This window comes from Aegilops tauschii, chromosome 2, assembly GCF_002575655.3.
Source record: "Aegilops tauschii subsp. strangulata cultivar AL8/78 chromosome 2, Aet v6.0, whole genome shotgun sequence".
Classification (NCBI taxonomy): Eukaryota; Viridiplantae; Streptophyta; class Magnoliopsida; order Poales; family Poaceae; genus Aegilops; species Aegilops tauschii.
Window position 1 is genome coordinate 391,788,524 of NC_053036.3, and position 18,339 is coordinate 391,806,862.

The following is an 18,339-nucleotide window of genomic DNA, read 5'->3' on the forward strand; positions in this document are numbered from 1 at the left end:
TTTCGCATGTGTTCCGAGGCCATGTATGTACATGCTAGGCTCGTCAACACCCGTTGTATTCGAATGTTAGAATCTATCACACCCGATCATCACGTGGTGCTTCGAAACAACGAACCTTCGCAACGGTGCACAGTTAGGGGGAACACGTCTCTTGAAATTTTTAGTGAGGGATCATCTTATTTATGCTACCGTCGTTCTAAGCAAATAAGATGTAAACATGATAAACATCACATGCAATCAAATAGTGACATGATATGGCCAATATCATTTTGCTCCTTTGATCTCCATCTTCGGGGCACCATGATCATCTTTGTCACCGGCATGACACCATGATCTCCATCATCATGATCTCCATCATTGTGTCTTCATGAAGTTGTCACGCCAACGATTACTTCTACTTCTATGGCTAACGTGCTTAGCAATAAAGTAAAGTAATTTACATGGCGTTATTCAATGACACGCAGGTCATACAAAAAATAAAGACAACTCCTATGGCTCCTGCCGGTTGTCATACTCATCGACATGCAAGTCGTGATTCCTATTACAAGAATATGATCAATCTCATACATCACATATATCATTCATCACATCTTCTGGCCATATCACATCACATAGCACATGCTGCAAAAACAAGTTAGACGTCCTCTAATTGTTGTTGCAAGTTTTTACGTGGCTTGTATAGGTTTCTAGCAAGAACGTTTCTTACCTACGTAAAACCACAACGTGATATGCCAATTTCTATTTACCCTTCATAAGGACCCTTTTCATCGAATCCGTTCCGACTAAAGTGGGAGAGACAGACACCCCTAGCCACCTTATGCAACTAGTGCATGTCAGTCGGTGGAACCTGTCTCACGTAAGCGTACGTGTAAGGTCGGTCCGGGCCGCTTCATCCCACAATGCCGCCGAAACAAGATAAGACTAGTAGCGGCAAGAAGAATTGGCAACATCTACGCCCACAACTGCTTTGTGTTCTACTCGTGCATAGAAACTACGCATAGACCTAGCTCATGATGCCACTATTGGGGAACGTAGCAGAAATTCAAAATTTTCTACGCATCACCAAGATCAATCTATGGAGTAATCTAGCAACGAGGGGAAGGGGAGTGCATCTACATACCCTTGTAGATCGTGATGCGGAAGCGTTGCAAGAACGCGGATGAAGGAGTCGTACTCGTAGCGATTCAGATCGCGGTTGATTCCGATCTAAGCACCGAAGAACGGTGCCTCCGCATTCAACACACGTGCAGCCCGGTGACGTCTCCCACGCCTTGATCCAGCAAGGAGAGAGGGAGAGGTTGGGAAAGACTCCGTCCAGAAGCAGCACGATGGCGTGGTGGTGATGGAGGAGTGTGGCAATCCTGCAGGGCTTCGCCAAGCACCGCGGGAGAGGAGGAGGAAGAGGGGTAGGGCTGCGCCATGAGGGAGATGTGTTCTCATGTGTATGGCAGCCCCAAAACCCCAATATATATAGGGGAGGGGGAGGGCTGCGCCCCCATCTAGGGTTCCCCCCCAAGGGATGCGGCCAGCCCTAGATGGGGCTTGGGGGGCGGCCAAGGGGGGAGAGAGGGGGGCGCCCCACTAGATGGGCCTTAGGCCCATCTGAGCCTAGGGTTTCCCCCTTCCCCCCTTTCCTGCGCCCTGGGCCTCTTGTGGGGGGCGCACCAGCCCACCTGGGGCTGGTCCCCTCCCAAACTTGGCCCACGCAGCCCTCTGGGGCTGGTGGCCCCACCTGGTGGACCCCCGGGACCCTCCCGGTGGTCCCGGTACATTACCGATAGCACCCAAAACTTTTCCGATGACCAAAACAGGACTTCCCATATATAAATCTTTACCTCCGGACCATTCCGGAAATCCTCGTGACGTCCGGGATCTCATCCGGGACTCCGAACAACATTCGGTAACCACATACAAACTTCCTTTATAACCCTAGCGTCATCGAACCTTAAGTGTGTAGACCCTACGGGTTCGGGAACCATGCAGACATGACCGAGACGTTCTCCGGCCAATAACCAACAGCGGGATCTGGATACCCATGTTGGCTCCCACATGTTCCACGATGATCTCATCGGATGAACCATTATGTCGGGGATTCAATCAATCCCGTATTCAATTCCCTTTGTCTATCGGTATGTTACTTGCCCGAGATTCGATCGTCGGTATCCCGATACCTTGTTCAATCTCGTTACCGGCAAGTCTCTTTACTCGTTCCGTAACTCACATCATCCCGTGATCAACTCCTTGGTCACATTGTGCACATTATGATGATGTCCTACCGAGTGGGCCTAGAGATACCTCTCCGTTTACACGGAGTGACAAATCCCAGTCTCGATTCGTGCCAACCCAATAGACACTTTTGGAGATGCCTGTAGTGCACCTTTATAGCCACCCAGTTACGTTGTGACGTTTGGTACACCCAAAGCATTCCTACGGTATCCGGGAGTTGCACAATCTCATGGTCTAAGGAAATGATACTTGACATTAGAAAAGCTCTGAGCAAACGAACTACACGATCTTGTGCTAGGCTTAGGATTGGGTCTTGTCCATCACATCATTCTCCTAATGATGTGATCCCGTTATCGACGACATCCAATGTCCATGGTCAGGAAACCGTAACCATCTATTGATCAACGAGCTAGTCAACTAGAGGCTTACTAGGGACATGGTGTTGTCTATGTATCCACACATGTATCTGAGTTTCCTTTCAATACAATTTTAGCATGGATAATAAACGATTATCATGAATAAGGAAATATAATAATAACCAATTTATTATTGCCTCTAGGGCATATTTCCAACAGGGGGCGCACCCTAGGTGGGCCTTAGGCCCATCTGAGCCTAGGGTTTCCCCCTTCCCCTTTCCCTGCGCCTTGGGCCTCTTGTGGGAAGCGCACCAGCCCACCTAGGGGCTGGTCCCTTCCCACACTTGGCCCACGCAGGCCTCCGGGGTTGGTGGCCCCTCCCGGTGGACCCCCGGAACCCTCCGGTGGCGGTGACGCCCGAAACTCTTCCGGTGGCCAAAACGGGACTTCCCATATATAAATCTTTACCTCCGGACCATTCCGGAACTCCTCGTGACGTCCGGGATCTCATCCGGGACTCCGAACAACATTCGGTAACCACGTATATCTATTCCCTATAACCCTAGCGTCATCGAACCTTAAGTGTGTAGACCCTACGGGTTCGGGAACCATGCAGACATGACCGAGACGTTCTCCGGCCAATAACCAACAGCGGGATCTGGATACCCATGTTGGCTCCCACATGTTCCACGATGATCTCATCGGATGAACCACGATGTCGGGAATTCAATCAATCCTGTATACAATTCCCTTTGTCAATCGGTATGTTACTTGCCCGAGATTCGATCGTCGGTATCCAATACCTCGTTCAATCTCGTTACCGGCAAGTCACTTTACTCGTTCCGTAATGCATGATCCCGTGACTAACTACTTAGTCATATTGAACTCATTATTATGATGCATTACCGAGTGGGCCCAGAGATACCTCTCCGTCATACGGAGTGACAAATCCCAGTCTCTATTCGTACCAACCCAACAGACACTTTCGGAGATACCTGTAGTGTAACTTTATAGCCACCCAGTTACGTTGTGACGTTTGGTACACCCAAAGCATTCCTACGGTATCCGGGAGTTGCACAATCTCATGGTCTAGGGAAATGATACTTGACATTAGAAAAGCTCTTAGCAAACGAACTACACGATCTTGTGCTATGCTTAGGATTGGGTCTTGTCCATCACATCATTCTCCTAATGATGTGATCCCGTTATCAATGACATCCAATGTCCATGGTCAGGAAACCATGACCATCTATTGATCAACGAGCTATTCAACTAGAGGCTTACTAGGGACATGTTGTGGTCTATGTATTCACACATGTATTACGGTTTCCAGTTAATACAATTATAGCATGAACAATAGACAATTATCATGAACAAGGAAATATAATAATAACCATTTTATTATTGCCTCTAGGGTATATTTCCAACAATCTGCCACTTGCACTAGAGTCAATAATCTAGTTCACATCACTATGTGATTGTAATGAATCCAACACCCATGGGGTTTGTTCATATCTCGCTTGTGAAAGAGGTTATTAGTCAACGGGTCTGAACCTTTCAGATCCGTGTGTGCTTTACAAATCTCTATGTCATCTTGTAGATGCAGCTACCACGCGCTACTTGGAGCTATTCCAAATAACTGCTCTACTATACAAATCCGGTTTACTACTCAGAGTCATCCGGATTAGTGTCAAAGTTTGCATCGACGTAACCCTTTACGACGAACTCTTTTACCACCTCCATAATCGAGAAAATTCCTTAGTCCACTAGTTACTAAGGATAAGTTCGACCGCTGTCATGTGATCCATTCCTGGATCACTATTATACCCCTTGACTAACTCATGGCAAGGCACACTTCAGGTGCGGTACACAGCATAGCATACTGTAGAGTCTACGTCTAATGCATAGGGGACGACCTTCGTCCTTTCTCTCTCTTCTGCCGTGGTCAGGTCTTGAGTCTTACTCAATACTCACACCTTGTAACACAGCCAAGAACTCCTTCTTTGCTGATCTATTTTGAACTCCTTCAAAATCTTGTCACGGTATGTATTCATTTGAAAGTACTATTAAGCGTTTTTTGATCTATCCTTATAGATCTTGATGCTCAATGTTCAAGTAGCTTAATCCAGGTTTTCCATTGAAAAACACTTTTCAAATAACCCTGTATGCTTTCCAGAAATTCTACATCATTTCTGATCAACAATATGTTAACAACATACACTCATCAAAAATTCTATAGTGCTCCCACTCACTTCTTTGGAAATACAAGTTTCTCATAAACTTTGTATAAACCCAAAATCTTTGATCATCTCATCAAAGCGTACATTCCAACTCCGAGATGCTTACTCTAGTCCTTAGAAGGATTGCTGGATCTTTGCATACTTGTTAGCATCTTTCAGGATTGACAAAACCTTCTGGTTGTATCACATACAACCTTTCCTCAAGAAAATCATCGAGGAAACAATGTTTTGACATCCTATCTGCAAGATTTCATAAATAATGCAGTAACTGCTAATATAATTCCAACAGACTCTTAGCATCGCTACGAGTGAGAAAATCTCATCGTAGTCAACTCCTTGAACTTGTCGGAAAACATCTTAACGACAAGTCGAGCTTTCTTAATGGTGACACTTACCATCATTGTCTATCTTCCTTTTAAAATCCATCTGCACCCAACAGCCTTACGACCATCAAGTAGTTCCTCCAAAGTCTATACTTTGTTTTATACATGGATCCTCTCTCGGATTTTATGGCCTCGAGCCATTCGTCGGAATCTGAGCCCACCATCGTTTCTCCATAGCTCGTAGGTTCATTGTTGTCTAGCAACATGACTTCCAAGACAGGATTACGTACCACTCTGAAGTAGTACACATCCTTGTCGTCCTACGAGGTTTGGTAGTGACTTGGTCCGAAGTTTCATGATCACTATCATAAGCTTCCACTTTAATTGGTGTAGGTGCCACAGGAACAACTTCCTATGCCCTGCTACACACTAGTTGAAGTCATGGTTCAATAACCTCATCAAGTCTCCACCATCCTCCCACTCAATTATTTCGAGAGAAACTTTTCCTCGAGAAAGGACCCGTTTCTAGAAACAATCACTTTTGCTTCCAGATCTGAAATAGGAGGTATACCCAACTGTTTTGGGTATTCTATGAAGATGCATTTATCCGCTTTGGGTTTGAGCTTATCAGCCTGAAACTTTTTCACATAAGCGTCGCAGCCCCAAACTTTTAAGAAACGACAGCTTATGTTTCTCTAAACCATAGTTCATACGGTGTCGTCTCAACGGAATTGCGTGGTGCCCTATTTAAAGTGAATGCGGTTGTCTCTAATGCCTAACCCATAAACGATAGTGTAATTCGAAAAGAGACATCATGGTATGCACCATATCCAATAGGGTGCAGTTATGATGTTCGGACACACCATCACACTATGGTGTTCCAGGCGGTATTAGTTGTGAAACAATTTCCACAATGTCTTAATTGTGTGCCAAACTCGTAACTCAGATATTCATCTCTATGATCATATCACAGACATTTTATCATCTTGTCACGACGATCCTCAACTTCACTCTGAAATTACTTGAACCTTTCAATAATTCAAACTTGTGTTTCATCAAGTAAACATACTTAGCATCTACTCAAATCATCTGTGAAGTAAGAGCATAATGATATTCACTGCGTGCCTCAGCACTCATTGGACTGCACACATCAAAATGTATTACTTCCAACAAGTTGCTTTCTTGTTCCATCTTACTGAAAACGAGGCCTTTCAGTCATCTTGCCCATGTGGTATGATTTGCATGTCAAGTGATTCAAAATCAAGTGAGTCCAAACGATCCATCTGTATGGAGTTTCTTCATGCATATCTAACAATAGACATGGTTCACATGTCTCAATCTTTTCAAAAACGAGTGAGTCCAAAGATCCATACATGGAGCTTCTTCATGCATTTTATACCAATATGACTCAAATGGCAGTGCCACAAGTATGTGGTACTATCATTATTATTTTATATCTTTTGGCATGAACATGTGTATCACTATGATCGAGATTCAATAAACCATTCATTTTAGGTGCAAGACCATTGAAGGTATTATTCAAAAGAGTAACCATTATTCTCCTTAAATGAATAACCGTATTGCGATAAACACAATCCAATCATGTCTATGCTCAACGCAAACACCAAATAACAATTATTTAGGTTTAACACCAATCTCGATGGTAGAGGGAGCGTGCGATGTTTGATCACATCAACCTTGGAAACACTTCCAACACATATCATCATCTCACCTTTAGCTAGTCTCCGTTTATTCCGTAGCCTTTTATTTCGAGTTACCAACACTTAGCAACCAAACCGGTATCTAATACCGTGGTGCTACTAGGAGTACTAGTAAAGTACACATTAATATAATGTATATCCAATATACTTCTGTCGACCTTGCCTGCCTTCTCATCTACCAAGTATCTAGGGTAGTTCTGCTTTAGTGACCGTTCCCCTCATTACAGAAGCACTTAGTCTCGGGTTTGGGTTCAACCTTGGGTTTCTTCGCTGGAGCAGCAACTGATTTGCCGTTTCATGAAGTATCCCTTCTTGCCCCTGCCCTTCTTGAAACTAGTGGTTTTACTAACCATCAACAATTGATGCTCCTACTTGATTTCTACTTTCACGGTGTCAAACATCGCGAGTTGCTCAAAGATCATCATGTCTATCCCTGATATGTTATAGTTCATCACAAAGCTCTAATAGCTTGGTGTCAGTGACAGTGGAGAACCATCACTATCTCATCTGGAAGATTAACTCCCACTCGATTCAAGCGATTGTAGTACTCAGACAATCTGAGCACATGCTCAACGATTGAGCTTTTCTCCCTTAGTTTGCAGGCTTAAGAAACTTGTCAGAGGTCTCATACCTCTTGACGTGGGCACTAGTCTGAAATCCCAATTTCAGTCTTTGGAACATCTCATATGTTCTGTGACATTTCAAAAATGTCTTCGGTGCCTCAATTCTAAACCGTTTAACATTACGCACTGAACTATCACGTAGTCATCAAAACGTGTATGTCAGATGTTCGCAACATCCACAAACGACGCTCGAGGTTCAGCACACCGAGCGGTGCATTAAGGACATAAGCCTTCTGTGCAGCAATGAGGACAATCCTCAGTTTACGGACCCAGTCCGCATAATTGCTACTATCAACTTTCAACTAAATTTTCTCTAGGAACATATCTTAGTAGAACTAAAGCGTAAGCTACGACATAATTTGCAAAGACCTTTTGACTATGTTCATGATAATTAAGTTCATCTAATCAAATTATTTAATGAACTCCCACTCAGATAGACATCCCTCTAGTCATCTAAGTGATACATGATCCGAGTCAACTAGGCCGTGTCCGATCATCGCGTGAGACGGACTAGTCATCATCGGTGAACATCTCCATGTTGATCGTATCTACTATACGACTCATGTTCGACCTTTCGGTCTCTTGTGTTCCGAGGCCATGTCTGTACATGCTAGGCTCGTCAAGTCAACCTAAGTGTTTCGCATGTGTAAATCTGGCTTACACCCATTGTATGCGAATGTTAGAATCTATCACACCCGATCATCGCGTGGTGCTTCGAAACAACGAACCTTCGCAACGGTGCACAGTTAGGGGGAACACATCTCTTGAAATTTTAGTGAGGGATCATCTTATTTATGCTACCGTCGTTCTAAGCAAATAAGATGTAAACATGACATACATCACATGCAAATCATAAAGTGACATGATATGGCCAATGTCATCTTGCGCCTTTGATCTCCATCTTCGAGGCGCGGCATGATCACCTTCGTCACCGGCATGACACCATGATCTCCATCATCGTGTCTTCATGAAGTTGTCTCGCCAACTATTACTTCTACTACTATGGCTAACGGTTAGCAATAAAGTAAAGTAATTACATGGCGTTTTTCATTGACACGCAGGTCATACAATAAATTAAGACAACTCCTATGGCTCCTGCCGGTTGTCATACTCATCGACATGCAAGTCGTGATTCCTATTACAAGAACATGATCAATCTCATACATCACATATATATAATTCATCACATCCTTTTGGCCATATCACATCACATAGCATACCCTGCAAAAACAAGTTAGACGTCCTCTAATTGTTGTTGCATGTTTTACGTGGCTGCTATGGGTTTCTAGCAAGAGCGTTTCTTACCTACGCAAAAGCCACAACGGTGATATGCCAATTGCTATTTACCCTTCATAAGGACCCTCTTCATCGAATCCGATCTGACTAAAGTGGGAGAGACAGACACCCGCTAGCCACCTTATGCATCAAGTGCATGTCAGTCGGTGGAACCTGTCTCACGTAAGAGTACGTGTAAGGTCAGTCCGGGCCGCTTCATCCCACAATGCCGCCGAATCAAGATAAGACTAGTAACGGCAAGCAAATTGAACAAATCATCGCCCACAACTACTTTGTGTTCTACTCGTGCATAGAATCTACGCATAGACCTAGCTCATGATGCCACTGTTGGGGAACGTAGCAATAATTCAAAATTTTCCTACGTGTCACCAAGATCAATCTAGGAGATGCTAGCAACGAGAGGGGAGGAGTGCATCTACATACCCTTGTAGATCGTGATGCGGAAGCGTTGCAAGAACGCGGTCGGTGGAGTCGTACACGAAGCGATTCAGATCGCGGCCGAATCCGATCTGAGCACCGAACAACGGTGCCTCCGCGTTCAACACACATGCAGCCCGGTGACGTCTCCCGCGCCTTGATCCAGCAAGGGAGAGGGAGAGGTAGGGGAAGACTCCGTCCAACAGCAACACGATGGCGTGGTGGTGGTGCAGGAGCGTGGCACTCTAGCAGGGCTTCGCCAAGCACTGCGAGAGACGAGGAGGGAGAGGGGTAGGGCTGCGCCAAGAGAGAAGGGAGACTCGTGTCTATGGCAGCCCCAAAACCCCCAATATATATAGGGGAAGGGGAGGGGCTGCGCCCCCATCTAGGGTTCCCCCCTAGGGGTGGCGGCCAGCCCTAGATGCATCTAAGGGGGCGGACAGAGGGGGAGAGAGGGGGGGCGCACCCTAGGTGGGCCTTAGGCCCATCTGAGCCTAGGGTTTCCCCTTCCCCTTTCCCTGCGCCTTGGGCCTCTTGTGGGAGGCGCACCAGCCCACCTACGGGCTGGTCCCTTCCCACACTTGGCCCACGCAGGCCTCCGGGGTTGGTGGCCCCTCCCGGTGGACCCCCAGAACCCTCCGCAGATCCCGGTACATTACCGGTGACGCCCGAAACTCTTCCGGTGGCCAAAACGGGACTTCCCATATATAAATCTTTACCTCCGGACCATTCCGGAACTCCTCGTGACGTCCGGGATCTCATCCAGGACTCCGGACAACATTCAGTAACCACGTATATCTATTCCCTATAACCCTAGCGTCATCGAACCTTAAGTGTGTAGACCCTACGGGTTCGGGAACCATGCAGACATGACCGAGACGTTCTCCGGCCAATAACCAACAGCGGGATCTGGATACCCATGTTGGCTCCCACATGTTCCACGATGATCTTATCGGATGAACCACGATGTCGGGGATTCAATCAATCCCGTATACAATTCCCTTTGTCAATCGGTATGTTACTTGCCCGAGATTCGATCGTCGGTATCCCAATACCTCGTTCAATCTCGTTACCGGCAAGTCACTTTACTCGTTCCGTAATGCATGATCCCGTGACTAACTACTTAGTCATATTGAGCTCATTATGATGATGCATTACCGAGTGGGCCCAGAGATACCTCTCCGTCATACGGAGTGACAAATCCCAGTCTTGATTCATACCAACCCAACAGACACTTTCGGAGATACCTGTAGTGTACCTTTATAGCCACCCAGTTACGTTGTGACGTTTGGTACACCCAAAGCATTCCTACGGTATCCGGGAGTTGCACAATCTCATGGTCTAAGGAAATGATACTTGACATTAGAAAATCTCTTAGCAAACGAACTACACGATCTTGTGCTATGCTTAGGATTGGGTCTTGTCCATCACATCATTCTCCTAATGATGTGATCCCGTTATCAATGACATCCAATGTCCATGGTCAGGAAACCATGACCATCTATTGATCAACTAGCTAGTCAACTAGAGGCTTACTAGGGACATGTTGTGGTCTATGTATTCACACATGTATTACAGTTTCCAGTTAATACAATTATAGCATGAACAATAGACAATTATCATGAACAAGGAAATATAATAATAACCATTTTATTATTGCCTCTAGGGCATATTTCCAACACATGGCAACGAACCCAACACCCTGGGCCTTATTGTCAAGCAGGTGGCTGGGAGCTGCCATGAGAGCCTCGTCGCTGAAGCCATCCTGGGTCATGACAGCGCCATACAGGTCAGGGTGGACGTCGAGGGGCTTGCACTCCCTGATGGTTGTTGCCACCTCCTTCACCGCCTCAGTCATGCTGCAGAAGACATTGATCTCCTCCTCCATCAGGCCTCCTATCTTCCTCTTCCTATCATGGACGGGGTCAAATGGCTTGTCGAAGGGCTTCGCAGCGGGCTTGTCAGGGCCATCGAGGACCTTGACGTCCGGGGTCCCAAGGAAGTCTGGCATGTGAGAACCAAGAGGCTCCCCCGAGCCCATGGCATGCTTCCCAGTTGCCAGCCCGAAGGAGAAGATGTGCTGCATCTGGTTGTAGTTCTGTATGGGTGTGTTGAGGAACTCAGCGTCCCTTGGGTGGTCCTAAGAATGAAACACAAGTGTTGTTAGTTGCGATTAGGAGTAGGCAATGGTGGACAGTATGAAAAGGAAGAGGGTTGTGAGCTAACTGCAACATGGCCGGCGTAGTGCTCTGCCTCCAGAACTATGGAGCAAGTGTTCTCATCCCATGAGGCACCGCTAAGGTCTCTCAGCCTGGACACTTGGATCCATCGACTTCTCCACTTCCTCAGGTGGTTGTACACCTGGGTGGCAGACACCTCTTACCCACAGAACTCGAACACCTGCTTCGCAACGGTGTTCAAGTGCACCTCCTTGAAGCCCTTGTCAGTCCTAACTCCACTAGAGATGAGCTCACACATCTTGTTCAGCACGAACGTGGACATGAACGGCTGCCACTTCATGTTGTTCGACCTACCATCCTTCTTTGCCTTTGCTGCTGCTAGCTTGAGTGCAGCGGCAGCGGCAACAACAGCAGTAGTTGGCTCAACGAGCACTATTGGCAGAGAGAGGGAATCAGAGGCGAACACCTCTGAATCAGGTGCCATCTGGGACATAGGCTGCGAGTCCTCGACAAACGATGGAGCAAACTGGCTGTCGGACACGACAAGGGCCTAACTAAGATCTTGCGTCTGCGTGATCATGTCCTACAATCGTAGCACGCATTGACAGTAAGCATAGCACACGACATATCGGACAACCCATGAAAGCAGAAGCATACATGTACATGGTTCATCACTATCATAGTAAGCACATGCTTCATCGCTATCATACCAAGCAGACCGGACAATCTATGAGCAGGAACATACAACTACAACAAACAGCATGCTACAAATGGACAACCAACAGCTACAAATCACAGATCTAAGCATGATTCAACACAAGCACAAGGTCCAACTTCAAACTCTACTACTAATCTAGCCTACCACATGCTTGAACATCTAGCCCTACCACAAATTGCAACCGCAGCATAGCAATCAACCATAGCAGCTCACAGATCAGACCACTAATCAACCATGCATCTAGATCAAACCCTAGCTGCATCTCAGATCTAGCTAGAAGGAGCAGAGAGAAAGGGGATTGAACTCACAGAGGCCATGGCTGCAGTTTGAGGACGAGGGGGGACGGTCGTGGAAGATCAACACCGGCCGGTGAAGGAGCGCCGACGCTGTGGACCGCCGGCCGATGAAGATGCGCCGCTTACCTGCTCGTCGGTGCCGATGCGCGTCGGCGGGAAAGCTCGAACGGAGGGAGAATGGTGGCGGGAGTTGGGGCGGTGAGGGAGGGGCTAAATAGGGGTGGACTCGGCGGGAGGTGAGCCGAAATCCTCCCGCCGATTTTTCGGCGACGCGAGCGAGCTCGCGCCATCTCCCCTGCTCGCACGAGGGGAGAAGCGCGTCGCCCTCCCCTGCCTCGCACGAGCCAGGCTTGCGAGCTACTGCCGATTCGGGCGTTTCCCCTGGGCCTGGCCTGGACGTGCTTTAAGTTCCGTGCGATGCGGGCCGCACAGTGAAAGCAGGCAACCAAACGGGCCACTTTCTTCCCGCGCGGGCCAGGCTGGGCCTAATGCGGGCAACCAAACACGCTCAAAGAGCATGAGCGGCGGCACGAACTCGATCCGGAGCTCCTCCCAGATCCAGAGCCATGTGTTGGCCACCAGCCCACCACTACTTGGCATCAGACTTCTTGCCCATAACAACGCAGATGTTTTCGGTGTGCCACGACGTTGGAAGAGTGTAGGGTTTGCGTCTGAGCTCAGTCGCTTTAATAGTTGATGCAGCCTGGCAAAGCTTTAATGCGGCGGAGTAGGCTTCTCGGTCGCTGAGCTGGTGTGAATGATAGGTAGGCACATGGTTGGTCAACCGACATGAATGCGAGTAGGCTGCCATCCGGCCATGTCTGCTCTAACTGGTATGAATGCGATGCCCAGGGTTCTGGAGCGAGCGGACGTGTCCGAAGAGGGGCTTTGGGTGGACCCGGGGGCAAGAACGTGTCCGAAGAGGGGCTTTGGGTGGACCCGGGGGCAAGAGTCCGATGTGGCGGACGTCCGGGCTCCCCAAATCTTCCCCCAGTTTTTAGGACTTCAGACGTTAGACCGGTCCGGACAATTCAGGTGACCGCGGTTGCATGGCTAAAAGTATTCGAAGTGTCCATTTTGCAAAGTTGGAAGGATTTCAAACGCCCCGACCGGTCCATTTCTCTTCAGATTTCACTGGATGCAACTTTAAACGCCGGGTACTTATTTAGACACTCAAAACTTATTTGGACACTAACAAACTGTGAGATGAAAGAACTCCATTTCTCGTCGTATACAAGTTTATAAGGATACATGAGAATTTGTATTTCAGCAACATAACTTGGTGATACGATGGTTCCACATGAAAAGTCACCAAAATGGAGACAAAAATTACAGTTACAACCACCAGCCTTAGGAGGACGTGTAAAAAATCTTGCAGGTAAGCAGCACAAGTATGGCCACTGTTGTGGCAAAGCTTACGGCCAGACCACCCCAAAGAATCCTGTCAATGTTTACTGCTCCCCTGGTAATCACATTTACCTGCTGATCGTCCCCTCTAGATTTTTCTGTATCACTTCCACTTGTTTTCCCTGCCCCCTCGACATTTCTTCTCACAAGCGTAGATTGAGGTGTTTCCTGACGAGTAGCATCACCACAATTTGTCGGTGCATCAGATGGACCTTCACATCGCTGTGGAGTACATTGTTGTGCCACGCTTTCTGCACCCGAGCATGCACAGGAATCGCAGGTGTTTGTAGAACAAGCGGCTTCCTCCACACGATTTGGGCTGTTTTTTACCTGCACTTCAGCAGAATTTTGTTCAAGCGCTGCTTCCTTTATGGCAACGGTTCCTTCTATCACTTCACCAAATAAAGACCATCTTCCGACAGATGTGATCTTCGCATCAGCTGATGTTCCTAGCATACTATCTGGAGCAATGACAAGGACCTGGATATACCCTTTGGTATGTCCAACCTGTGCAACAGAAGTTCATACAAGCAAATGTTTGTCTAGTTATAAATTTAGCATCTGGCATGAGCAATATTGATTATAGACAATTCGTGCTTCAATCACACTTACCAAATGAACACCATCGGTAGCTATTTCGGTAATCCATATCCTCTCCACTTTGCCTTTCAGTCCTTCGTATGGTGAAAAAGCTTCGAAAACTGAGGTCAATTCACGGCTTCGTTTTTTCACTTCAATGCTAGGCACTTTCTTCATTCTAGCAGCAGGTGTTCCTACAGAAAAAACATTGCAGCTGAGTTGAAGAAAAAATTACTGATAATTAGTTACTCCCTCCGTTTTTATTTACTCCGCATATTAGAGCTGACTGAAGTCAAACTTTGTAAAGTTTGACCAAATTTATAGAAAAGAATATAAATATTTAGCATGACAAATCTATATGATGTGGAAGTACATTCAACAACGAATCTAACGGTATTGATTTGTTATTGTATGTGTTAATATTTTTGTCTATAAACTTTGTCAAAGTTTGTAAAGCTTGACTTTGACTGACCAAAACAAATATGCGGAGAAAATAAAAACGGAGGGAGTAATAACATGGCATTTGGCAGAACAAGATACCTGGTCTGGGATAAAACTGTGATATGTGAACTTGAGGCAACTGATACTCTTTTATAAGGTTAACCGTTTCAACAAAATCTTCATCAGTTTCGCCTGAAGCCGAATAATATAGTTCAGAACAAACTATTGACAATGTAAGATATTTATAACTAATAAGAAAACAAGACTGAATAGCTGAACCAATAACTTGCTACCGTACCAGGAAAGCCACAAATAATATCCGTGGCAATTTGCATGCCCGGGACAAGCTCACAGAGAGTATCAACTACCATTCTGAACTCACTGACAGTGTATTCACGATTCATTGCCTGAGATGTGCAGACACAGAAATAGTCAAAAATGATGAACTTGTCTCTATAGGTTACTACTACTTCCTCCATTCACAAATATAAGATGTTTTGGATATTTCGATATAGAATACATACGGACTGAAATGAGTGAATAAAAAGACTAAAACGTGTATACATCCGATTCAGAAAAAAGATGGAACATCTTATATTTGTGAACGGAGGGAGTACTACTGAAAAATAAAGTCAGAATTCCAAGCATACCTTTAAAACAGCATCACTTCCTGATTGCACAGGAACATGAAGGAAAGTATAAACACAAGGATGGCGCAAAACACTAGCTATCTCATTCAAATGCTCCAGTATGAAGGGAGGATTTGTCATCCCTATGCGAAGCATTGTGCTTCTGTCCGCAGGAAGCTCAGCAACAATTGCATTTAAGAGATTCGGAAGATTTGTACCGATATCCCTACCTAAAAAATACAAGATCACAGAGGCGAAGTAGAATGGAAGTATATGATATGTAACACTGCGTAAATCTATAACAATTTGGATACTGAAATTACCATAAGCACCAGTATCTTCACTGCTCAACCATATCTCACGAACACCTTCTGAGACAACAATTTTCACACGATCTACCTAAGGTGAATTGGAAACAAATAATTTGTTTCAAAAAAATTAGGAGAAGCAATATTTTCGTGCACTGACAGAAATATTCCAGTACACTAACCAAGCTGTCTATAGAATAGCTTCCAAGATGACCACGAGCATGCTTTGTCTTGCAGTAAGTGCAAGCACCTAGACACCCAACATTTATTGGAAGGATCTCAATAAATTTATTCTTTCGAACCTGTAAAGTGTAGCTGTTATCAGTCATTAGGTTTAACATAAAAACTTTCAATGTGTGAGATATAACGGATGCACATGATGAATAAATTGTACCTTGGGTAAATCAAGTGAGGGCAGTGTTTTCCGACTCAACAACCGAACCTCATGCCCTTTTAAAGTTTCCTCAACTACTTCAACAACCCGATCTATCTGCTGCACTCCTATTATACTAATACCTTCAAGCTCCTTCAGATCCCGGCTTCCTTGTGGCACACAGCCAGCTACAACCAGTGGCTTGTTTGCCGTCTTGCATTTTGATATGAGAGTTGACATGGCAGATTGACTTGGATTTTTCACAGTGCATCTGGAATGGCAACAGTACATGTCAAAATTTATCCACATACCTCAGCTACACATTTCGCCATTAGGCACCACAGGGCAGACGCATTAGCATGGAATTAAAATATCAAAATCAAATAGAAATCTATTTGATACCAAGAAGGCAAGAATACACACTTCGTGGATAGTACAAGAACCGAAGCAGAACCAGCTTAGTTGCCAGCCAAGTTAAAGCAGTTCATCTAGCATACTGAAATACAGAAATAACCAAACAAGAAACTATAAGCGTACGTGTTAATTAGCCACAAATCAGCTCCTTCAGGCTCTTCAGTAATTGCATATCCAAACGCCGAGAGCTGCCCCGACATGTACTCACTGTCACTCTGCAGAGAAGGGAAAAGCAGAGGTTATACATTAGCATTAGCAAAGCCATTAGCTGCCTAGCATTTAGCAGCAGTCACACACCACTAAACCCACAAACCAGGTACTACTGAGCACTACTTAAGCCGTATCAGCTGTTCAACCGATTACTGTCAGCCAGCTCTCCTGAAGAATTGTTTACTTAAACCGTGGAAATTACAGCATGCTAAGTAGTCATACAGCAGTTGATAAGAGCTAAGTGGTTGGGAAGATTCCGTAAAAAAACAATAATCAGCACAAGTGACAGCAGAGAGTAATGCGGAGGAAGCTTGCCTGGTTATGTGAGCACCCGAATGTCTTGACGTATATCGTCTGCAACACAGATACCACGAGTATCAGGAAGCAAATCAGATCAAGCATGGAACGAAGGCAACACGTCAACACGCGTGTGGTAAGAGGATCAGCCGATGGCGGTGGTGGTACCTGGGTGCCTGGGATCCGGGCATCGGGCTGGGGCTGCGTCTGCACGAGCTTGGACGACCTGCGCTTGGGCTTGACGGCGACAGTGGAGAGGGGTAGGCGGAGCCCGGGAGGAGCTCCGCCGCCGGAAAACCCGGCCGGTCCCAGCACGTCCTCGATGTCCTCCATCGCCGGCGGCGGAGTAGCGTCCCGTCGATGCGGGCGGGGGCTGAGTAGGGTTCTGCGGGGACAGTGGGCGGAGGCGAACCGAACGACCGGGAGCGAGAGGTGACGAGCGAGTGGGCCTTCGGAACGGGATGCTACATGGGCATTTTAGTTTTAGCTAAAATGGTGACACTTCGGCCGGCCTATTGTGGGGCGGGGGCCCGTCAAAAAGAAAATTGTGGGGCGGGGGCCCGTCAAAAAGAAAATTGTGGGGCGGGGCGCCCCTGTTTTTCTTTCCTGTTTTCTTTTTTCGTTTCCTTTTCTATTTTTATTTTCTTGTCAAAAAGTTCGGGATTTTGAAAAAATCTGAATTTTAAAAAATAAATTCTCATGAATTTTTTAAAATCCGTAAAATTTTAAAGAATTTCTGCATAAAAATATTCTAAATTTCAAAAACATTCACGGATTTGAAAAATGATCATGAATTCGAAAAAAAATCCGTATTTCAGAAAATGTTCATGGATTCCAAATTTCGAAAAATATTCATGAATTTCATAATTATTCTCCTATTTCCAAATATATCCACGAATTCGAAAAACCTTCCAAAATTCTTCATGAATTTTTAAATTGTTCCTGCATTTCAAGAAAATTGCCGGCAAAAGCCATGTGACAAATTGCTTCACTACGGCTTTTGTCGGCAACGCCAAGAAAATGTTGTGTCTTATAAAAAAAGTGAATTTTCAAAGTAATGGAGTTGTCACTAAAATTTTAGACGTAATTTTTTAAAGTTATGATCCAAAAAATATTTTTGTAAAACCTGAATCTCACAATGCTTATATGATACACTTAAATAAATAATGCATTCGCTATAACCAATTTGATCAGATTATCTCGTGCTCCAAAGCAAGCACATCAAACATTGAGTAGTGCCTTGATTAGGTCAATAAAATTGTCATTTCTTGTATCCTCCCGTGGC

General features: G+C 45.7%; 1 protein-coding gene across 1 annotated transcript; it reads right to left on the minus strand.

Annotated features, from left to right (window-relative positions):
• Positions 1–13,598: 13,598 nt before the first annotated feature.
• On the minus strand, positions 13,599–17,503 carry LOC109759470 (uncharacterized). Its single transcript, XM_020318293.3, has 11 exons — positions 17,223–17,503; positions 17,073–17,111; positions 16,671–16,762; positions 16,155–16,404; positions 15,943–16,062; positions 15,776–15,851; positions 15,474–15,682; positions 15,122–15,230; positions 14,923–15,015; positions 14,416–14,576; positions 13,599–14,310 (listed from the first exon to the last, which is right to left on the minus strand). The coding sequence occupies exons 1-11, from the start codon at positions 17,385–17,387 to the stop codon at positions 13,747–13,749; spliced, it is 1,878 nt and encodes a 625-aa protein (XP_020173882.1). The 5' UTR covers positions 17,388–17,503; the 3' UTR covers positions 13,599–13,746.
• Between the last annotated feature and the right edge of the window lie 836 nt (positions 17,504–18,339).

What these genes read in the sequence shown, in the direction of transcription:
- LOC109759470 (XM_020318293.3), bottom strand. Translation starts at nt 17,387, where the DNA reads ATGGAGGACATCGAGGACGTGCTGGGACCGGCCGGGTTTTCCGGCGGC. An exon ending in GATTTGTGGCTAATTAACAC is followed by an intron (nt 16,405 to 16,670) that starts GTACGCTTATAG and finishes TTGCCATTCCAG; the next exon opens with ATGCACTGTGAAAAATCCAA. An exon ending in TATTATTTGTGGCTTTCCTG is followed by an intron (nt 15,016 to 15,121) that starts GTACGGTAGCAA and finishes ATTCGGCTTCAG; the next exon opens with GCGAAACTGATGAAGATTTT.